The sequence below is a fragment of the Cucurbita pepo genome, chromosome 5 (assembly GCF_057944985.1).
Source record: "Cucurbita pepo subsp. pepo isolate OVF chromosome 5, ASM5794498v1, whole genome shotgun sequence".
NCBI lineage: Eukaryota > Viridiplantae > Streptophyta > Magnoliopsida > Cucurbitales > Cucurbitaceae > Cucurbita > Cucurbita pepo.
The window spans coordinates 4,756,123-4,779,703 of NC_141802.1; the positions used below are offsets into that span (position 1 = coordinate 4,756,123).

The window sequence follows — 23,581 nt, forward strand, 5'->3', positions numbered from 1 at the left end:
TTATTATTATTATTTTCAAATGTGTTTACATTTCAATTGATTTGACAACATTTATATTTTTTTGGCTTTGAATGTTTGAAAAATATAAACGTACTGTTTTCTTTTAAAAAATTACAAATTTGAAAGTAACAAAATCATGTTTTTTTTTTCAACTTTTTTTTAATATTATTTTTGTGACTTTTACCTATAATATGCAAATTTTAACTATTTAATTTTAAATTTAAAAGTGAAAATTAGGTGTAACAAAAGGCATCATAGTGTGGATAAGTGTCGTCCTTATGGTTGATGATAAGCATTAAACCGTGGTTTAGATCTCAAGAGTTCATTGAGATTAACAATACCCATTTCAGGAAAGTGACAATTATTGACATACTTTATACTCACTATTTTAAAATATATTTTTTTAATAACCACATATTTTAAACCTATATTATTATATAACATAAAAAAAAATATAAAATTATCAATTTGAACTCTATCGTTTAAACTAACTTTAATCCGGTTTAATTTATATAATCCAATCAACTTTAATAAAGTTAATCATTTTTTTAATAGAGTTCGAGAGTTTGAAATCTCGTTAGACTTTCATCCACGAATATTTAAAAGGGAAAGGATAAGCATAAGCTTACCATTTTTTTTTTTTTTACTATTAAAAATATAAGGTTTGTTTTCCAACCATTTTGTGAAACTTTTTCATATTCCTTAAAAATAAATAAAAGTTATTGACTTTTTTTTTTTTCATACAATATTTTTATTTCTAATTAATAGAGATTCTAAAATAATCATGTTTTACACGTTGTAACTTTCAAATATTTTTTAATAAAATTTTATTATCGTTACTTTCATATAGTCAACGAGATGTTATTCTTCTAGCTTACATCGTGAACAAAAACATAATTATATATAATGAATTAAGAAAAAAATTTAGTCCACATTTTACCATGCTAAAGAATAAAATTTTAGAATAATTAACTAAAAATCTTCAAAATAGGATGGGAAAAAGTAAAAAAAAAAAATATATATATATAGTTAATTTTTTTTTATATATAGTAAAACTATTTTTTATATATTTATTTACAATACTTTAGTAAAAGTATTCATAGATTTAATTTTTTGAAATAGAATGACTATCAAACACGACTCAGTATATGGTCAAACATTATTTTTCTCTATTAAATTAAGTAATTCAAATCTTTTAACTAGTTGAATTAAAAAAAAATAAAAAATGGTAAATTAGTTAACAAGTTAATCAAAATTTAATAGATCAAATTTTTTCAATTTTGTATTGAACAGATTATTTATATGGACAAAAATCTAATGAATTTAAGAACTTATTAAATATTAAAAATTAATATTTTTGTAATTTAGATATTATTTTAGTAAAAAAATGCTATAATTGAAATAAAAATGGCCAATTACAGTTCGACACGTTGACAAAATAGAAATAGGTGTCTGGTGGACCATACAATGCAAGTATGCCACTTGTCAAGTTCGTGGTCAGACTTGACTCAGATCTTCACATGCACCGACAACTGGACCCGGTGAATTTAAAAATAAAATAAAATAAAATAAAATAAATTATATTTTGATTGGTTCTTATATCTTTTGCACCTGAAAACAACTAACTCATGGGAACCCTCTCACTTCAAACTTTTGATTTTATCCATTTGCAGATTATTTTATATATTTTAATACATTAAATTTACTACTCAGTTTCACTTTAAATTTTTTAATATTTATCTTAAATTTGAATAAATATTTCAATATTTATTGTATAATAACTCCATCTAATAAATCTACTAACTTCAAAATAAAAAAATATAATTCAATCCATAAAATTTAAAATTTATACTTTATATAATTATGTCAATTTTAATTTTAGAAAAAAAAGAACGGATATTTAGGACAAGGGGGGGACCACAATGGTGGATCCAAATGACGCGGCGCCACGTAAGCTGAGCTAAAGGTAACCAAGCACGGATTGGTGGGTCCACTCGTTTCGGTATCACGTTAGTTTTATTATTAAATAATGTGATCCAAGATGGAAGTTCAAATATCCCTTCCACGTCGACATTCTTTTGATTTCAAAATTATTTAAAATATATAATTATATTTTCAGCATAAAATATTTGATAGGTCAATGTTGTTATAGTTATAAATATTTTTTATTTCGTATATAAAAAGGAAAAAAAGCAAACATATATATATAAAAAAATTAAATTACACGTTAGAACATCTAATGTTAGGTATGCAAATGCGTACGTAATTTAACTATTTCTTTAGGTCAAAGAAATGAACAGATCCACCGATTAATATAATAGACAAATAATTAATATATATACAGAGAGGAGGGTTGGTAGGGGTTTATATTCCATTTTTGAAAAATTTCAAAGTAATAAAGAAGAAATATTGTATACAAAAATGAAATTATGGGAAAGTTTTGTTGTAATTTAATAAAGGTTGGTTTTAGAAGCTTATCCAATACATAATGTTAAAAACAAAGGTTATCCTCTTTCATTTGGGGAAGAAATTGTAGGGTCAAACAATTTAATAGAAAAAAGATATTACAAGTTATGACCAACACGCCAAGTTATTAAAATAATTAAAAAATAGGTCCATACAAGATCACTTAAATTATAACATAACGTAGCGAAAACAGTCCACGTGTGAAGCAGCATCTACAAAGATGGTGCTACAAATCTCTTATTCTACGTTCAATTATATTTCAATTAAACATTTTTTCTCTTATTCTACGTTCAATTATATTTCAATTAAACATTTTTTAGTGGAATCATTTTTTAATTACAAGATTAAGAAATTTATTAGACGTAATAAAAAATTTAAAGACTTGCATTTTTTTAAAAGAATTTAAGGACTTATTTAATATATGTTATCTACTCCTCACAGACCAACACAAGCCAAATATGTTTTGTCCTTCCTCACGTGCATTTAGGAAAATTACTAGGAAATCACCCAACATAGAAATTGCTTAAAATAAAGCATGTTTAACCATGCAGTTTATATAATAAAATCATAAAAAAAGAAGGTCGTTAATATAGATAGTAACTTTCTATTCCTTTGGGCATTTCTTAATCATTCAATCATCATGACATGGTTTCAGTTCATTTATGTACCCTCCTTTACACGGGTGTCACAAAATTACATCAAACTCCCTTCACAAATACTCATCAAACTTACTACATATTTTGGACTTTGAAGACTTATTTCAATGAACCCAAGTATGATTTTTGGTAGTTGAATAATCCATCTTACCAACTTTATAATCAAAGGGTAGATATGAATTTACCAACATGAAAGGCCTTTTTTTTTTTTTTTTTTTTTTTTCCAACTGGGATGCTTATTAAATAGATTTTGGACCATTAGGCCCACCCAACATAATAGACAAAGACTATGGGCCATGGCCGACAATTTGATTCTATATTAGGCCCACTACAACGGGAACAACATGAAGCCCAAAACAAAGGAAAGAAAATGTGTTCCATTTAGTTGGGGAGGGAGGTGGACATGATAATCTCATCAATCAATGGAAACTTTAGTTATTAACACGTAGTCTTGCGCAAAAGGCTGATCTTGAGTTTAGTGAAGAGAACTCTTGATGATAAAGGAAGGGATCAAACATATGTGAATGATAAGGATGACTCTTTCACATGATTTTCTTTCAAGTACTCAGAATCTCTGATAATGTTGAGCCTACAAAAAAAAAAAAAAAAAACTAGCTGAGTACCTAAGACAATGGTGGATGGAAGATTGGCCACAATTTGACCCTACCCTACCACCTATAGACGTCGTCCGTCCTACAACCATCTGAAAAGAAACTGCAATGATCTTGAATAGGAATCCTACGGCAATAGATAGAATCTCCATAAAAATACCACTAGATCGCACACCAGTGATTCCAGTCAAAATCTTGGCTACAAAGCTCATAACTCAACCTCAAGACTTCCAAATGCGGATAAAGAGAAAAAAAAAAAAAAAAAGTCCAACATGGGTAAAAGATAGACCTTCAAACTCGAACTCAAACTCAAAAACTCTTGGTACAAGTCACAAAAACTAAACATCTTATTTCTTTCTTGGTACAAGCTCAGTTTCCTTTCATCCACCAAAGGTAAGCTTTGCAATTGAAGTTAATTTCAGTTTCTAATCATGGGGGCAGAAAAAATCAGATATCTGACACCCACATCCCCCCAGCTAACTTCTCTATCTAATCAGGTAATGATAAGTGTTCTAAGAAACTATTGAGCAAAGAGAGGGACTCGGAAGCTAATAGAACTGATCTAAGGATTGGAAAAGTGATTGAAATGATCACCTAAGGATTGTAACTTCTAAACATTCAAGGGCAATGAGGAGGCTAATATTCAGAACAGAATTGGTAAGGAGGTTTCCCAAGAACTGTGTCTGTTCATATCGTTTGATGGTTAGAAGTACTGATAGCCCGTTTGTTTGTAGACTTGTGGTCTAATAGTTTTTTTGAGCAGACCACATGGAGGATATGATAGGATAACCAATCGAAGCAATTCAAATCAATGCTCATATATGTGGACTCGTGTTTTGACACAATATATATCAGCCAGAACAAATAGACTCCCACAATTTTACAATTTACAACTGCACAGGAAAACACAATTAAGGTGGAGATTCCAACATCTTAACTTCAGGAAACGTATAAAGCTATAAGTAATTGTGAGCTATGCTCAGGCGGGCTCCCAAATTCCTTAGTTTTGTTCCCAGTAAAAAAGCATCAATCTCACATTGCTTCATTCTTAGATAGAGAATTAAAGATTCGGGAACAGTACAAACCCAACTAAAGGATTCAATAACATTTGTTCGCGCAATAATGCAGTGAATCGTGCATATAATATTCACAATATCCAAATGAAAGAAATAAACAAATCAATCTCGAATTTTAGGATGATTGCATATCGAAATCAAAACAATCCGTCATTTAGAGCAGCGCAGAAGAATATCATATCACCATTGCATATCATAAACGCATACAAGGAAGAAATCCAACATAACACCAGCAATAACGGAAAAAATGAACAAGAAAAAAAAAAAAAAAAAAAACCACAATTACGCAATTAAGATCTACAATTCTGGATCATTGATCACACAGGAAGATCGACAAACCCGTCTTGTTGGTCAGAGCTTGGAAATTGATCGGAACGCAGCTGATCGGAGGAGAGAAACTGGTTGTCGTCGTCGTCGTCATCGTCAGGATCATTGGTGGCAATGTTGACACAGGAAAATCGTTCTAAGGAGGAGAAAAACGCGGAAGACATGGTGGCCGCCACCCAGGCCGCAACCTGGTCCAGCTTCTCCCGTGAAAGGATACTGAGGACGTTGTTGTTGGTATTTTCCATGCGATCTGAGCAGAGCCTTTCCGACGGAATTCCGATTGGCGATTGAAGAATGGAATTCGAGATTAGGAGTTGGCGTAAGCGATTTGCGAGAGGGACTGGTCGATGAAAATAAGGGTTCGATCTGTGGCTCTAGGGCTCAACGAAAAGAGATAAAGCGACTCTGAAATTGAATCTTTATTCGTCGAAATACGATAAAAGGGTGAGGTGTTGGAGATCGAGGCTACAAAAACAAAAACAAAAACAAAAACAAAAACAAAAACAAAAACAAAAACAAAAACAAAAACAAAAACCTCTTTATTTAATTTTTTTTCTTTTTTTTTTTTAGAAAATAAAACGTTTGAATGTGAAATTAAATTCAAATTCCCAGTTGTTTAAATATTCGTTTCGTTCAAAGTTTTAAATCCTAAATATAGAAATTTTTTTATTAAAAAGAAAAAGAAAAAATACACCTCACTTATCTGGTTTATTAGATTAGGTTTCAAAGTGATCCCAACGATGAAAACAAAACTGTAAATAAAGATAATAATTAGGTAAATAAAAATAATGATTATTATTAGATTTTTAAGAGATTAAACAAAAAAAAAAAAAACATTTTTGATCTTAAAAGTAGTCTCGTTCATGACTTAATGTTTTTTATAACCACTTTTAAAACACGATGAAAAAAAATATTATAATTGTTATATGTAAACTTAGTTATCAGCCCACGAAGCGCAATCCTCGAAAGAAATTTAGAGGCTCGAGAGGTTAAGATTATGGATTGAAGTATAGCACTCTCCCAAGGTTTGAAGCCGAATCATGGAGAGGCAAAACACTACACTAATTAGGTAAAATGTTTTGATAGTATTTTTTATTTTTGCTACCTATATTTTTCTTAAACTAATTATTTTTATTGTTTTTTAAATCTATCATTATATTTAATAAATGTCGGTATTTAGCTGTCTTTAATTCTATGGTAACGTTGAACTATATCAGAATGTTATAATTTCTCATGTTTTTATCGACAAATTTGTTTCCTTAATAATATTGATTGATTTGTGTTTGTTGGTAAATTTTTAATATTTTTAATTCGAGATTGTATGGTTTAAATTTAGGGAAGTAAGTAAGAAAAGATGGGTTGAGAAGTTAATGGAATTAAATAATTAAATGGCTCATAGTTTAATAACGATAATTAACATAATCTCCATTTTAATCCAATTTGACTTTGTTTTTAAATGATCTCGTGATACGATCGTACAAAGTCAAAACCAATCGTAGGGTGGAGAAAAGTTCTCATTTTCACGAAGCCATACCCAAACAACTCGACAGCCCCCTCGTCCTTAATTTGGACAATTCTTATGGAACAAAAACCAAAAGAAGAAAATTACAAATAAATATTGGTTTTCAAAAGTCAAAATTCTTCACTCATGAAATCTGGGCGATCCCATTCATGAAAGTAAACGGACTTATCATTGATTTCCAGTTCAATATCAGTAACATTGCGCCCACGTCGTCTCCAGATTTCAACCCTGAATAAAGTTCTCAGGTTTTGGGAATTTCTTGAAATTTCTTGAAGTTTCAGAACAAGAACAGGAAGAACAATGCAGATGAAGTATGTGATTCAGATGGAGGAGCCCAAGGAAGCCGCCGAGGACCGCCCATCGGTGGGGGCGGTTTACCGGAGCGTCTTTGCCAAAGATGGGTTTCCGCCTCCGGTTGAAGGCTTGGATACCTGCTGGGATATATTTCGGTATGATAATAATTTATCTTTTATTTGTTAATCTGTTGTTTTATGGATGAGAAACCCCATGAAGCAAAATCTGTGAAATCTGTTTTGTTGAATCTTTTTCGATCCCTAATAGGAGAAATTATAGATTCATCTAAGGGTTCTTGAGCAAAAAATGTGAACACTTCATGGCTTTAATAACTTGGATTTAGAAACTTTTTAAAATGTTCTCTAAACACTTGTGTTCATAATGCTTGATTCAGAATGTCTGTGGAGAAAAATCCTGGAAATCGGATGCTTGGACGTCGAAAAATAGTTGAAGGCAATCTAGTAAGTTACTGATAAATGAGTAGCCATGGCATTGAACTGAAGAGGGTAAAGAGTAATGGTGGTTGCTGTTGATCTGTAGGCTAATGCTGGTGAATATGAGTGGCTAACTTACAAAGAAGTCTATGACTTGGTGTTGAAAATTGGGAATGCAATGCGCAGCATGGGTTACGGACCAGTAAGTTTTTGAAGACGTTTATGCTCGTAAAATGCTCTGCACGGTTCGGTGCTAACGTTTATTATATGTTGTGGTGAGTTTACAGGGAGAAAAATGTGGGATTTATGGTGCTAATTGCTCTGAATGGATCATTAGCATGGAGGTAATTAGTTCATTGTTTCCTGTTTGCTAGCAGAATGCAGATATATAAGAGGCTATTTGGTGTTGTTTTTTTTTACAGGCTTGCAATGCTCATGGGCTTTATTGTGTTCCTTTATATGATACTTTAGGTAAAAGACATGGTTCAAATGTACTTTTTGGTATTAAACTTCATGTTCGTTTCATTTTTAGGTACATCTTTTGTTCATTTCTATACTGATAAATGTTTGAAGCCACATGAAGTAGTAGGTTAGGTGCTGATCTTCATACGAATTTGGGTTGTTGAAATCATTCATAGAAAATTATTAAGGACTAAAAACCGTTCATGTGAGATCCCACGTCGATTAGAGAGGGGAACGAAACATTCCTTATGAAAGTGTGGAAACCTCTCCCTAGTAGCCGCATTTTAAAACTGTGAGGCTGACGACGATACGTAACGGGCCAAAGCGGACAATATCTGCTAGCGGTGGGCTTGGGTTGTTACAAATGGTATCAAAGCTAGACATCCGGCGGTGTGCCAACGAGGACGTTGGGTCCCCCAAGGAGGGTGGATTGTGAGATCTCACATCGGTTGGAGAGGGGAACAAAACATTTCTTTAAAATCGTGAGGCTGATGGTGATACGTAACAGGCTAAAGCGAACAATATCTGCTAACGATGAGCTCGGGTTGTTACAGTTCCTTACGAAAATTTAGGAGGTTTAAAAGTTTAGAGATCAAAATGGAATGCGAACATTTTTAAGGTTTGAAATAGGATTTGGACCTTAAAATAACGAATGATTCTTCTCTGAGCGTTTTCTCTATTAGCCTGTTCCGTTTCCTATACAATATGAAAGCCGTTTCGGATTCAAACTTGTTGTAATATGTTTCAGGTGCTGGTGCCATAGAATTTATAATCTGTCATGCAGAGATTTCCAATGCTTTTGTAGAAGAGAAGAAGATCTCTGAGGTTCATAGCCATCATTTTTGCAACTAATTACGAGCCATATAGCTTCAACTAAAATGTTTCTCATATTTACTTTCAACTCTCTCTTATTCAGCTGTTGAAAACACTCCCCAACACAGCAAAGACTCTTAAAAGTAAGCTTTTATTCATTTTCTTCATTTTCTTCAATTTATAACATTTATTTTTGCTATGCAGCAATTGTGAGCTTTGGTAATGTTTCGAATGATCATAAGGAAGAAGTCGACAAGTTCGGGTTGGAAATATATTCTTGGGAAGAGTTTCTGCAAAAGGTGAGTTGTATAAGTATATGTACGTTTGTGTTTGATTCGTAAAAATAACTACGTAGTCTTGGAAAGATTTAGACGTCTACCACTGAACTTAGACTCGGTTTCACAACTCCAAGCTATACAAATCTAGCCTGTGAACAAATATGGGGTGACAATTTATACCATTTTTGTCACCGCTAGCAGAAATTGTCTTCTTTAGGCTTTCCATTTCGGGTTTCCCCTCAAGGTTTTAAAACGCGTCTGCTAGGGAGAGGTTTCCACAACCTTATAAAGAACGTTTTGTTCCTCTTTTCAACCAATATGGGATCTCACAATCCACCTCCTTTGGGGCCCAGCATCCTTGCTGGCACATTGCCTCGGTATCTGACTCTGATACCATTTGTAATAGCCCAACCTCACCACTATCAAATATTGTTCTCTTTGGGCTTTTCCCTTCTAGGCTTCCCTTCAAGGGTTTTAAAACGCATCTGCTAGGGAGTAGTTTCCACACCCTTATAAAGAAGCTTCGTTCCCTACTCCAACCGATGTGGGATCTCATGGACAATATCTACTAGCGGTAGACTTGGGCTGTTATTGTGAACAAAAGTGAATATCAAGCCGCTTTCTCCTTTCAGAATGCTGTTTTTACCACTTGAAACAGGGAGATAGCCAACAATATGAACTCCCAGTGAAAGAGAAAAGTGATATCTGCACTATCATGTACACCAGTGGAACAACTGGTGATCCCAAGGGAGTACTGTTATCCAATAATGCCATTATAGCACTTATAGCCGGCGTCAAACATTTGCTTACATCTTTAAATGTAGAGGTGATCTCAGTTCTTCCCCTTCATAACTCATTTCTCAAGCTTGTTGATTCAAATGAGATGCGTATGTGTTCATCGTTCTTGTTATAGGTTCAAGAAAACGATGTTTACATATCTTATCTTCCGCTTGCTCATATCTTCGACCGGGTGATCGAGGAGGTGTTCATTTTAAACGGTGGCTCCATCGGATTCTGGCGTGGGGTGAGAAATCATATATTGATCTTTCCCTTTTCAAGGCAAATAAATTGAAGAACTCATATCATGTCCATGGATTTTGTAGGATGTGAAATTGTTAGTTGAAGACATTGGCGAGTTGAAACCAACTATTTTCTGTGCAGTTCCTCGTGTTCTTGAAAGAATCTATGGTGGTGAGCGTATAAATTTGTTGCTTTCAAATTCGATATCGTGGATTCAAACCCCTGCAATGTCGTTTTGACATTCGGGCTAATACTTAGGCCAACACGTAAAAAGATATTATATTTATATGGATCTATCAACTTAAGCGAATATGTTAACTTTTACCAATGTGTTTGATGACGTTGTTTAGCTTTGAACCAGAAGATATCTTCAGGAAGCTTGATAAAAAAATCGATGTTTAACTTTGCATACTCGTAGTAAGTGGAAATTTCTTATCGAACTCTCGACTCGTTCATATTCAAGTTCCTGTTGTTTTAAATTCTTCCATGCTGTTCTATCTCTGCAGCAAATATAACCAAATGCAGAAGGGGAAAAAACATGAAGTAGCAGCCCCACTTTTTGATAAACTTGTGTTTGACAAGGTAAAAGGCTTCACTTCAATCAAAACCACCTTAAAAACGTCGAAAGCTCATTCATGTTCTTGCAAGGATGTTTTTAGGTGAAGAAGGGATTAGGAGGAAGAGTGCGAATCATTTTATCTGGCGGAGCCCCTCTTGCAGCTCATATCGAAACTTTCTTTCGAGTCGTGTCTTGTGCTCATGTTCTACAAGGCTATGGTATTATCATCCTTACCTTAATTTACACAAAAACAAACATGTTCTGTTTAGAATTTCCAAACAAGCCTTTATTTGCAGGTTTGACAGAAACTTGTGGTGGAACATTTGTTAGTCTACCAAATGAGTTGCCAATGTTGGGAACGGTTGGCCCTCCAGTTCCTAATGTGGATATCTGTCTCGAATCAGTACCCGAATTGGGATACGATGCTCTCGCTAGCACGCCTCAGGGTGAAGTATGCATCAAGGGAGATACGTTGTTTTCAGGATACCATAAACGCGAAGATCTTACCACAGAGGTCTTAGTTGATGGATGGTTTCACACTGGTACTACCGATTATTCTTTCGAAATTTTCATCTCTTGACGTTCAAAAGCATGTCGATATCACTCGGATCCTTACATTCTTTGAGTCGTATTTAGGGGATGTTGGCGAATGGCAACCCGATGGAAGCTTGAAAATTATCGACCGCAAGAAGAACATCTTCAAACTTTCTCAAGGTGAATATGTTGCAGTGGAAAATCTCGAGCTGATTTATGGCCTTGTTTCCGACATCGAAATGGTACGAATTCTATCTCCTACTATTATTATACAACGCCAAAAACGTCGCCATAACTTGTATAGCATAATCGTTCATCATTAACAAAAAATATATCGAAACCATGTTCGAAACGTTAGCGACACGGAGTATAAACGTCGTTAAGAGTTAACTAAAGTGTAGAAACTGATAATATTTGAATGAGATTGTTCAGATTTGGATATATGGGAGTAGCTTCGAGTCCTTCCTTGTTGCTGTTGTTAACCCAAAAAAAGAAGCACTTGAACATTGGGCAGAAGAAAATGGAATCAAGGGGGATTTTGCTGATATTTGTGGAGACAAAAGGGCAAAAGATTATATTCTTGGACAACTTTCAAAGATTTCCAAAGAAAAAAAGGTTCGTTTTTTATTTCTTCTCGTGTCATGATGATCACGAAGATGAGTTGAACGAACGAAACATGAATTGAAGTTGAAGCGTTTTCTTTTGCAGTTAAAAGGTTACGAAGCTATTCGAGCGGTTCATCTCGACCCCATCTTATTCGATATTGAGCGTGACCTTCTTACTCCATCGTTTAAGAAGAAGAGACCACAATTGCTCAAATACTATCAGGTTCTTTTTTGTCTACAAAACTTGATATCGTTAACTTACGTTTCGAATGTTTGTGGAATTAATGATTAATAGAAATGAATGTGAGGGGTTATTCACGTTGGAGTTTCGTTACTTCTCATTAAGAGTTAGGACACCTAAAACGCTCTAATCAAACTATAGAGACTAAATGAAGGTTTCGAATTTTGTGAACAGAAAGAGATCGATGATATGTACAAGAGCGGGAGCAAGCCGGTTGCGTAAGGAAGAAGATTGAAGATGGGAAGGATGTAAAGCTTCATATTTCTATGGAAATTCAACTCTTCCTCTTTTTTTTTTTTTTTTTTTTTTTCTGGTTTCCTTTGGAGTTAAACTAGACATTCATCATTTTTATACCCATTAATATATATATTTTTTTTTCACTTTTCCTTTATTCATTGATAAGTTAAAAAAATTAAAATTACCTCTAATCTCTGTTAACAAACTTTCGATTTCATTAAATTAAAATTCTCTTAAAATGCATTATATTAAAATTTAATTTTGTAAATTATAAATCTCCTATTAATGTTATTAAGTTGGGGTAAAATTTAAATATAATTTGTTTTTTTTAAACATTAATAGATTAGGGTAAATTTTAAATATAATTCTTTTTTTTTTTTTTTTTTTTTTTTTTAACATGAGACCATTCAAATAGATTCTTCAGGAACTACTTATCATTAATCTTGAGTTGTTTCTTTGTAGTGGGGAGAGGTTTCTGAGGTTTCCACACCTTTACGAAAAATGTCCCTCTTGTTTCCTCATAGTGGGGAGAGGTTTCTGAGGTTTCCACACCTTTACGAAAAATGTCCCTCTTGTTTCCTCATAGTTGGGAGAGGTTTCCGAAGTTTCCACCATCTTAACCTTCCTCTCTCCAATTGATGTGGACCTTACTAAAAATGTCAACCTTCCCCTCTCCAATTGATGTGTTCCTCTCTTCAATTGATGTGGACCTTACTAAAAATGTCAACCTTCCCCTCTCCAACTGTCAACCTTTCCCCTCTCCAATTGATGTGGACCCTTACGAAGAATGTCAACAGATATGAGATGTGGATCCTTGCAAAGAATATCAACATTCCCCTATCCAACGGTAGACCCTTACAAAGAATGTCAACATTCCCCCCTATCCAACTGATTTGGGATCTCACAATTCGTCACATCAGTCACGGGATCTCACAAGGAGGCCTTGCGTCTTGTAACAAAAATTTAATATATAATGGGAAGCATAACTCATAAAATTATGTTGCAAAGATTATATAAAAACACAAAAAGAAAAGGGAAGAAGAAGAGAGATCTACTACCCTAACTCAATTACAAGGAAAGTACAAATATACCCTCATTCTTTGAGTTACATAAACACCAAGTAAAAGAAAGAAAAAAAAGTAAAGTTCCTTCCATTCCTTCCAAAAACACCAAACTCAATCTTATAATCTGCACAGTTGGATCAAATCCCACCACTCCTCATCCCTCAGCCCAAATCATAGCGCAAAACAGACACATTCGCTTCAGAAGCAGAGTGAATATACACAAACTCCAAGCTCTTCTGAGGGCCCAGAGAATTCACCCATTTCGGGAATGTGTACGATTTCCCAGAATTCCTCAGCCCCCACAACGGCCCATACAGCTTCGAAATCGAAAGCTCAAGATTTCTCACGGTTTTCCACGATTTGTTTGTGATAACCGTGGAATATCTGTAGTAAATTCTTCCCTTGTCCTTCCATGAACTCGTTACCCTCTGTAAAATCACAACCGGGCTTGAAGAAGAAGAAGAAGAAGAACCAGGATTTGGGTTTCTTTTTCGTGCCGGTGGAAGCGGAACGGCTACTGGAAGGAGCTGATTGTAGCCGGAATGCCCGCCGTGGAATCTCGCTAACACGCCCAGAAGGGGAGCGTTGTTGTAGGTAGCCGGCTCTGTTTGTTCATAGTTGTCTCGTTGATCTGCGAAGTTGTCGTAGGCGTCGGGGCCACCAACGAGGGCGCCGGTGAGGACGTTCGGGTCGCCGGATTTCTTGCTGAACCAAGTAGCGTAACCTTCTCTGCAGGCGATGAATTTGGAGCTGATTTTGTAGGAGACGATGGAGGATCCGCGGTGGTGGACGCGGCGGGGGAAATTGTTGCCGTATCCCACCATGTAGCTCGTGGCTCTTGGATTGTCGCCAAGAATGTAATCCACCTGCTCAATTCATTCAAACATTTTGGAAAATTTAAAATTCAAATCTCTGTTTTTAAACAAACAAATTTCAGAGGAAACAAAAAAAAAAAAAAAAAAAAAAAACATACCTGAGATTTAGCGAAGGTGAGTAATTCTGAGGGTCGGACATAGCCGGCGGCGCACTTCAAGGAACCACGGGACGAGGTCAGGTAATCAGAATAGACGGTGGCGACGAAGGAGGCTGTGGTGACAAACTGCATATTGTTCCATCTTTGCCGGAAAATGAGACCACCGGGGGTAACCTGAACGTTCCGATTCCCTTTTCTTAAACACGAACAAAGGAACGCTTCGGCTTTCTCCTGGTAGCGCCGGAAAACTGGAGCGTAGGCGCCGGCCTTGCCCTGCATGAGGAACTACGAGAGGAGGAAGAAGGATACCAGAGGATTAGATAGGGAAAGAAAGTGGGGAAATTTTGGGGAAATTTGGAGAAATTAGGGTTTTACTTTAGCGACTAGGGTTTGGACTCCGGCGTATTTGACGTCCCAACTGAACTCCGTCATGCTCCAGCCGGTGCCACCCATGGAATCGCCGTTGTCGGCGAGGTATTTCAGGTAGTATTGGTTGTTGCTTGCTTGGTACAGCCATGCTGCCGCCCATAGTAACTCGTCCTGTAAAATTTTATTCAATCAAAATTGTTTGTTTGGGCCGAAGCCCAAGCCCAAACCCAAGCCCAATAAAAATAAGAGAAGAGGATTAATCACGTACATTGTATCCACTGACAGATCGGTAGTACTTCTGGGCCACTGTAATACTACTGTCATATTTGCCCCTGTATTTGTTCGCAAAATCGAACAGCTGAAAATGCCAATGAAACAGAACAAGTTTATATTTTATTTTAATCCAAGGGTAGAATTGTAATAAAATAAATAAATAGTGAGGGCATTAAGGTAAAACACACAGTGCCACCGACACCGTACTTCCACGACTACCGTAAGCTTCGCGCGTCTTACTTGGATCATGTGAAATGAACGGTTGTCGCATTATTTAAAACTACGTGTACGGTTTCTAACCATGATCCTAAATATGCGCCGAACATTTTAAACTAATTGGAATAAAACCAAAACTACGTCGTATCGTACTTTCGCTTTTCCACGTGCGGAGTTGAAATTTGAATTTTTCTTAATTATTATTATTTTCAATTAACATTTCATTATTATAATTGAAAACAGAGCCTCATCTTACCTGGTAGGCATGGGCGAGAAGCTTGTTAGCATAAGCGGGGTTAGAAGAGCGAAAGACGAGAGAAGCGGCGGCCATGGCGGCAGCAGTCTCTCCGGCAAGATCCGACCCGGGGTTACTCGGGTCAAGCCGATAAGCCCGGCGGTCGGTCGTCATATCCTCGGGACGCTGCCAGCAGTAGTGATCAGTGTTCCCATCTCCAACCTTAGAAACAAAAATCCACAAACATTAACACCACGTCTTCAAGTCACAACATATTGGGTAAAGGAGAAAATTATCACCTCGCCGTATAGAACATTGGGTTCAGGGTGAGCCTTGATGAAGTAATCAGTGCCCCATTTGACAGCATCCATGGCGTGGCCAAGCTCCCCACTGCCTGCCAATTGGGCCTTGTATTCCAAAATGCTCCAACTCATCATGGTGACGGTGAAAGCCATTGGCAGCCCAAATTTCACATTGTCACCAGCGTCGTAGTACCCTCCCACCAAGTCCACCTACAAAAGAAACTCCGTCGACATTAAAACAACATTCCCATTAGAGAAGAAACCAAAAAAAAAAAAAAAAACAGAGTGGAACTCACTCCACTGGCTTTGCCATCTTGGAGACCGGAATGGGACCGCCACGCGACGCGCTGGTTACGGGGCAGGACCCCGGATCTCTGAGCTTCGAAGAAGAGAAGGCTCTTGGTTAGGGCGGAGCCGTAGTCGTGGGCGGCGAAGGCGCAGGGGACGAAACAGAGGAGGAACAGGGGAGCCATGGAAATTAGCCTCGCCATTGTTCGTTTTAGTTACTAATCAGTGAATTAGGTGCATTGATTAATGAATCACCAGGTAAATTGGAGAGGAAAGAGAAGGATTTGGAAGAGAAGAAGGGGAAGTGAAGGAGTATATATGGAGTGGAGAGTGAGGGAGAGCCATAAATGCGACTGAATTAAATAATATTTGAAAAATCAGATTATTTATTTATTTTTTAATTTTTTTTTTTTAATGCTCATATGAACGTAACCCGTTGTGAAAGGAACCACGTCGTGTGGGGATCTGTTGCCAGGACGAGCGGTGTAGCTGTGAAAATATTAAAGAAAAAGGAATTTATAACTTGGTTAGATTATTATTATTATTATTTATTAAAAATTAAATATTTATTTTCCTTTCATATATTATTAATTAATAATAATAATAATTTGTTGGGAAGATGGGTCTTTCTTTAAAGAGCCACCGGTATTAGAATGACTAAAGTGCATTAGGTGTCTAGGAGTCAAAAAGTCGCACAAAATTTGGCCAATCCCATTCTCTAATTAATTTTCAAATTTCAATTAAAAATAATGTAATTTAGAATTTAAAAGGGTTTTTTATTTTTATTTTTATGAGAAATAACTAGGAAATGGGCATGGAGAATTTCCACGTTTTGAATTCAAAATTAGAAGAAAAAGAAATAAATAATTAATGGGATGAATAGAGGAAATAGGGAGGAAGATGAAGGGAACCAGAGATACGGTGACAGAGAGGTGACCTAATTTATCTGACAGACACGTACCAAGCAAATATTTTGGGACATATCATGTGATTTTGACAAATATGGCAAATCTTTATTTATTTTATTTTCTTTATGAAAAATGTCGTGCTGGAAAATTATGAAATGAAACAAAAGAATTTTGATTTGTATGTCTTTTTTTTTTCTCTCAAAGAAATTGTATTTTTTTTTTAATATTTGGTAAACATTTTTATGATACAATAAAAATGTCAAACATATAAATATTATATATAAAAATACAATATATCTTATAGTATATAAATAGAGATTAAAGAAACATTAATGCAACCACTAATCACTATAGATTTACTACTGTCTAAGAAATCTCAACTAACTCAAGATTCTAATCTAAGTTTAGAAATAGTATTTAGTAAGATATGTAATGAAACTCCTATTTTATGATTATTAATATAATAATGTAAGTGAAATGTAATATAAGAAGGAAAAAGAACGGATTTATTTTATGAAAAAGATCCCCAAAAATTAGGGCATGAAAAGTGGAGTGTAATAAGCGGGTTTGGTGGAGAACTCACGCTCATATTTCAAAGGAGATCCACCCCCAACTAATCATCTTTTTTAAATATACCCCCATAAACCTGCTTTACTATATTTTTATATTTATATATATTTTCTTAAACACCAAACACCACCACCGACAAAATAAATTCATGCACTAATTCGTTATTTTTTTTTTTTGTTGGGTTCAATTTTTTAAAAAATCGACCAGTTGAAATTCTTTAGTTGAATCAATCTGACCAATCTAGTTCTACTGAATTTTTAAAAAGATTTAAAAAATTAATATTTTAATAAATGTTAGTGATTTATTGTGACTCGTAAATGTTTTAGCTAAATATATATATATATTTTTAAAATAATTAGAAAAAAAAAAGTGCATAGTTGGGTATAAATAAGTTATTTTATTTTAATTGATTTAGAACCGCAATCAACGGTGGAAGTGCTAAATTGTGTAATTTGATTTTATTTGGCGTTATTTAAAAAAGGAAAATAAAAATAAAAGGAGAGTGGGAGCAGTCAGCTGGGATTATGGGGGCAGCTTACCGAGATTACCGGCTATTTTCGGTATTATACTCCACTTTATTTTAACTTAATATTTTCTCCTTTCTTTTAAAAAATACAAAATTTAAAGTTATTAAGGTTTAATATTGGGGGAGACCGGAAGAAAAGGTCAACAAAAGGGGGAAAAGGGAAGGACTTTGAAGGCATTCACATAGGTAAGAAATGTATGAATGTAGTTAAGGCCACTACCAAAACTTGGTTGGGACTCTTGCATTTTAAGCCTATGCATTCACATGAACTATATCTGCACAACAATTCAACTTTCTTTTCAAAAGAAGAACAAAAAGCATTACTTTGGGTATATACACATTACTTTTTTGGTATGAACCGACTTCCAAATTCTAGTTGGTTGGCTTACTCGAAGGTGAGAGTAAATGTAATAGCCAAAGTCCACCGCTAGCAAATGTTGTTCTTTTTGGAGCGCTTTCCCTCGAGATTTTAAAACGTATCTGTTAGGGGAAGGTTTCCACACCCTATAAGAATTGTTTCCTTCCCTCTCCAATCGATGTGCGATCTCACAATTCACCCCCTTTATGGGATAGCGTCTTCGCTGGCAAACCGCATGGTGTCTGACCAAGATATCATTTGTAACAACTCAAGCCCACCGCTAACAGATATTCTCCTCTTTGGGCTTTTCCTTCGAAGGTTTTCTCTCAAAGTTTTAAAACACGTTTGTTAGGAAGAAATTTCCACACCCTATAGGGAATTATCCGTTCACTCTCCAATAGATATGGGATCTCACAATCTACCCTCTTTGGGCTCTCAGCGTTCTCGCTGGCACACCACTTAGTGTTTGACTCTTCTACCATTTACAACAGCCAAAACCCACCGCTAGCAGATATTGTCATATTTGAACTTCTCCCTCAATGTTTTAAAATACGTCTGTTCGGGAGCGATTACCACACCCTATAAAGAATAATTTGTTCCCCTCTCTAATTGATGTGAGATCTCACAATAAGTGTCATACAATTGCGCTGTTAGTCTTAACGGAGTATGATTGTGACCCTACTCACTTAACATGTGCTAAACAACAAGTTATAGTGTTAAGCTATCGTGATCATTACATGACTATTATGAGATGATGAAAAATCGAGACAGATTCCTATTAATGTGCATTGAAACTCCAATCATAGCAGTAACATGCAATCGATACAATCAATTGTAGGATCAAAATCATCCCCGAACAAGTTGAGTTTAAATTCTCATGCTTTAGTTTGTATGTTTGTCAAAACATATAATAAGAAAATGAAATGATTAAAAACTTGGAATATTAGAAACGTTACCTTCTACCTCTAAATGATATGATTGAGCTGTGAATTTGATATAAAGAGATGAGTATGATATAAGCTTTTGGATTGACCTTTCAACTTGGTTATATTTTAATTTAAAGATGATAATTAATTCCAAATTAAAATTTTATTTTTAGATTAGCAATGGAGTAATCCTTTGGTTCTTAACGAACACAAAATCAAAAATTGAGGACAACGACAAAGACATCAACACTTTCCTTGCTTTTATTAAACATGTCGGAATGATTTGTCATAAATAAAAATTTAAATGTCAACTTTGACAACAACAAGTGGTTAAATTATATATTTCCACGATAGTAACCCAATTAAGAACCATTTGACTCAAAGTGATCCAATAAGGAATATGTTCAGTTCATATACCAAAATGACTCGAGAATTGTAAGATATAACCATGACCCTTCATAATAGCATGATATTATGCATTTTAGCATAAGCTCTCACGGTTTTGTTTTTTGTTTCTCCAAAAGATCTCATACTAACAGAGATAGTGTTCATTGCTTATAAACTCATAATCTCCTCTTAATTAGTCAACGAGACTCCTCTTCTCAATAATCTTCAACATTCACATAGTCTCCGTATAAGACCACATGTTCGGAGTCCAACCATTAAAAGTTTAAGAAGAGACGAAAAGCCCCACCAAGTTAAAGGGTTTCAGTGACTAGTCGTAAATTTTTCATATCAACTTCCATCCCAATAATTGTTATTATTTGAGGAGCATTATAATTAATATTACTTATTATTATTATGGGTGCAATAATTGTCATTACTATTTTCTGCTGGGAGTACTTTCAAATTAATATATCTCTGTAATATTTATAATCACTAATGTTAATGTCATTTTTGTAATTTTGCATACTTCAAAAATATTTTCTAGTTACTTTCATAAACTTTGAATCTACGGTGAGTCCATTGTAAATAATCAAATCTGATCTCAGCCGTCGATCCCTTCCTTTTGGGACCCACATCATCCTCATAAAATAAAATAAAAATTAAAGAAAAATAAAAAAAGGAAGCGTAATTGGCGGTGATTTTTCCTTTTTCTTTTTCTTTTTCGTACGTGGACGGACACGGTAACGATTAGACATGGGTCATGTGAAACCCCGTGGAAAGTGGGGCCCGCCACGTGACACTTCGGCAGTTCTCCCCTACTGCAGCCACCATGTTTCTATATTCTACACACACAATTAGCTGTGTTTTTTATAAATATAATTTCTATTTCTGAGGATTAATTAAATAAATTACTAAAATTGAGGTGTTGGGTTTTATTTATTTTTAATTTTAAATTAGTTTATTTGTATGATTATGTCTAATTAAACTTAATCATTGAATGTCTCATTTCATAATGAGACAAATTTAATGTTTGCAATAATAACCATGGAAGGAATATATTTCTACTTAATATGTTTTTTAGTGTTGTATAATAATTAATTTTTTTAATTTATATTCTTTTCAACCCTTTAATCTTAACTAGTATATTTAATTAAAAAAACTTAATTGAGATTAATACCTTCTATCAGCTGAATTATTGTTATTAAGGAAAGTGATATGGGCTTAAAGACCACTGGGCCATGACATCTCAAGCCCATCCAAAGCCCATCTCAAGCCCATTAATATATTTATTTATTTATTTATTAGAAAATGACAGACTCTCTTCCTTCCTTTTTAATGTTTATTTTATTTATTATTATTATTATTATTATTATTGTGTTGAATCATAGTGAAATTAAAAGCTAAGGTTGACGTAGGCATGTGAAAACATATTACAATGTCCATTGAATAAGACGAAGAATTCTCGTTTAAACGAGGAATAGGAAGGGAGCAAGGAGAAATTTTTTCACGTTAGCTAAACGGGACTGAGAATGTAGATTATATTCCTTGTCTCCGCCCATGGTAAAAAAAAGTTCGTGTAAACATGTAAGTAAATGGTGAATTTTGTGGAGATGAATATTGAAATAGGAAGCAAGGGATGGAGAAGGCTTCTCCATCTTCACCCTTCCCTTTGACATCTCTACTCGATAAAATGATCTATCCCTTTATGTTTGTAAATTTATTGTATACCAAGAGTAACCTAATCTCGTTCATGAATATTATATTTTTAAAAATATTTTTCTTTTGAAATAAAAAATACACGATAATTTTGATTGCACAATCTTAAAAGTTTTTCAAACCGTCCAAATTTGAAACTAAATGTGTATCCTTTCCTAAAAGACCCAAACTAACCCATACCTTTTAATATTGGTCAAAATAGAATGTAATATCAAAATTGGGAAGAAAAAAATGTCAAATTTTTGTTAGAAAAAAAAAAATAGTCACTATCTCACATTGATTAGTAGTTATCCGTTAGGGAAATGATTTATAGAATAATAATAATAATAAATAAATAAAATTGGTGTTTAATTTTGGATAATAGGATCGCATTACAGCCATTAATATTGGCGGAGCACCCCATCTGACTCCAACCTACCCTTTTTCATTTTAATATTCATTCTTTTTTCATACCCATCATGATTGGTTCATAATTATTTTTTCATTTAAAACCCATTTTTGAATATTGTCATTTGAATAGTTTTAATGCATTAAAAATTTTAATATATGTCACATCGATTGAAGAAGACAACAAAACATTTTTTACGAGAGTATGTAAACCTCTCTCTAACATACAGGTTTTAAAACTGTGATGTTGAAGCTGATATGAAGTAAATTGGAAAATATTCACTAACGGTGGATTTGGGCGATTACAAATTATATCAGAGCTACACATCATCAAGTAGTGTGCTAGTGAAGATTATTGTTTACTTATAATATCGATGTTTTAAAATCGACTGATGATGATACATGATAGACTAAAGCATATAATATCTATTAGTGATAGTGTTTGGTGTTGCTATATGATATACATATAAAAAAGATTATCTTATAAAGTTGACATGGAGTGGGAAGGCAAGGAAGAAAAGCGTCTCCTTCGACAGACAGCAACCAAATGAAAGCATGGCGGCAGCAAAATGGGCCGCGTGGCTCTGCAATTTATGAACCTTCGAAGACTTTTGTGTTTTTCCGTGTGTGAATCGATGAACGCTAACTCTGACTTTTTCACTAAATCCAAAAACCTGCTTTTTCCCCGCTTTGACCATTTCTCCATTTCTCTGTTTCTTCATCGCCTATAAATCTCCACTTTAATTCTCTTTCTTCCTCATACTCCAACAAATAAATATTGCCGGAAAAGATGGAAACGATGACGAACAGAGGAACCCTTCAATTCACGGATGTTTCAACGGCTCTTTCCAATCTCATTCTAACTGCAGGAGGAAATACTCTGGATTCAATCTTCTCTCACTGCGACAATTTCAGCTGCTCTGTAATCGACGGCGTAGATTTCGAGCCGGCAGTTGGGTCGTCGGTGTATCTCCGACAGCGGGAAGTACTGCAGAGATTTTCTCAGGAAAGGAAAGCAAATGGGTCTCGGGATTTATTTACAAAGGCGTATGAATTGCTGTATTCGGGTTGCGGTGCTGCCGTGGATGGCGGCAAGAGGAAGGTTTACAGAGGAGTGCGGCAGAGACAATGGGGGAAATGGGTGGCGGAGATTCGACTACCGCAGAATCGGATGAGGGTGTGGTTAGGAACCTATGACTCGCCGGAGACCGCCGCCTATGCTTACGACTGCGCCGCCTGCAAACTCCGAGGGGAATATGCTCGGTTGAATTTTCCAAATTTGAAGGATCTAAAGAGCGATTTAGGTTCCGACGAGTTTGTGAAATTGAGTGGGTTGAAAAAATTGGTGGATGCCAAAATTCAAGCGATTTTTCAGAAGATAAAGGGGAAGGGGAAGAAGAAGGATTGTCGGAGAATCGGCGGCGATTTAGGCTCGGGTTCGTGTTCTTCGTCGTCATCGTCGGTGTCTCTGCCTCCTGCGGTAGTGGAGATGACGGAGGAGTGGAGTTGGGAAAGGGTATCGCCTATTGGAGCAGCGGAAGATGGGTTGTGGAACTTTGAGAACTCGCCTCGAGCTGGTTCAGTGGATTGCTTGACAGCGACGGCGACGGGATCGGAAACAGAGTGGTACTCGTTGGAGAAGATGCCTTCTTTTGATGCAGAGCAGATTTGGGATGTTCTTGCAAGCTAGAGCTTTTTTGTTCTGTTCAATCTTCATGGGACCAAACAAACTTTTGGTTTGATGATGAATTTTGGATTTTGATTCTAACTTTGTAAACTATTAAACACTTCTTAAACACTTCTTAAAGGTATAAAAAAGTGGGTCCATCATCCATATAATACGACTCTCCAGAATTTTATGATATTGTTCACCCATTTTGAGTATAAGCTCTCATAGTTTTGCTCTCGAGTTTCTCAATAACCTTCCTAACAATCGAGAATGGCGATA

The 23,581-nt window shown here is 35.1% G+C and overlaps 3 protein-coding genes and 1 pseudogene across 3 annotated transcripts; 2 read left to right on the forward strand and 2 right to left on the reverse strand.

Annotated features, from left to right (window-relative positions):
* Nucleotides 1-4,903: 4,903 nt before the first annotated feature.
* LOC147792645 (uncharacterized) lies at nt 4,904-5,611 on the reverse strand. The gene has a single exon (XM_087123773.1). It carries the CDS (start codon nt 5,379-5,381, stop codon nt 5,127-5,129), a length of 255 nt encoding a protein of 84 aa, XP_086979899.1. The 5' UTR covers nt 5,382-5,611; the 3' UTR covers nt 4,904-5,126.
* A 1,095-nt stretch (nt 5,612-6,706) lies between these two features.
* Nucleotides 6,707-12,278, forward strand: LOC111795970 (long chain acyl-CoA synthetase 4). The gene is made up of 19 exons (XM_023678631.2): nt 6,707-7,107; nt 7,347-7,413; nt 7,493-7,588; nt 7,674-7,730; nt 7,809-7,857; nt 8,597-8,673; nt 8,765-8,804; nt 8,866-8,960; nt 9,598-9,765; nt 9,853-9,963; nt 10,043-10,130; nt 10,310-10,376; nt 10,466-10,541; nt 10,619-10,736; nt 10,815-11,060; nt 11,155-11,294; nt 11,485-11,667; nt 11,761-11,880; nt 12,073-12,278. The coding sequence occupies exons 1-19, from the start codon at nt 6,959-6,961 to the stop codon at nt 12,118-12,120; spliced, it is 1,995 nt and encodes a 664-aa protein (XP_023534399.2). The 5' UTR covers nt 6,707-6,958; the 3' UTR covers nt 12,121-12,278.
* Nucleotides 12,279-13,122: 844 nt separating this feature from the next.
* On the reverse strand, nt 13,123-16,172 carry LOC111796049 (endoglucanase 6). The gene is made up of 7 exons (XM_087124286.1): nt 15,864-16,172; nt 15,565-15,777; nt 15,287-15,487; nt 14,810-14,899; nt 14,548-14,712; nt 14,173-14,457; nt 13,123-14,065 (listed from the first exon to the last, which is right to left on the reverse strand). Exons 1-7 carry the CDS (start codon nt 16,056-16,058, stop codon nt 13,361-13,363), a joined length of 1,854 nt encoding a protein of 617 aa, XP_086980412.1. The 5' UTR covers nt 16,059-16,172; the 3' UTR covers nt 13,123-13,360.
* Nucleotides 16,173-22,349: 6,177 nt separating this feature from the next.
* Nucleotides 22,350-23,467, forward strand: LOC111796020 (ethylene-responsive transcription factor ERF061 pseudogene; annotated as a pseudogene).
* The last annotated feature ends 114 nt before the right edge of the window (nt 23,468-23,581 follow it).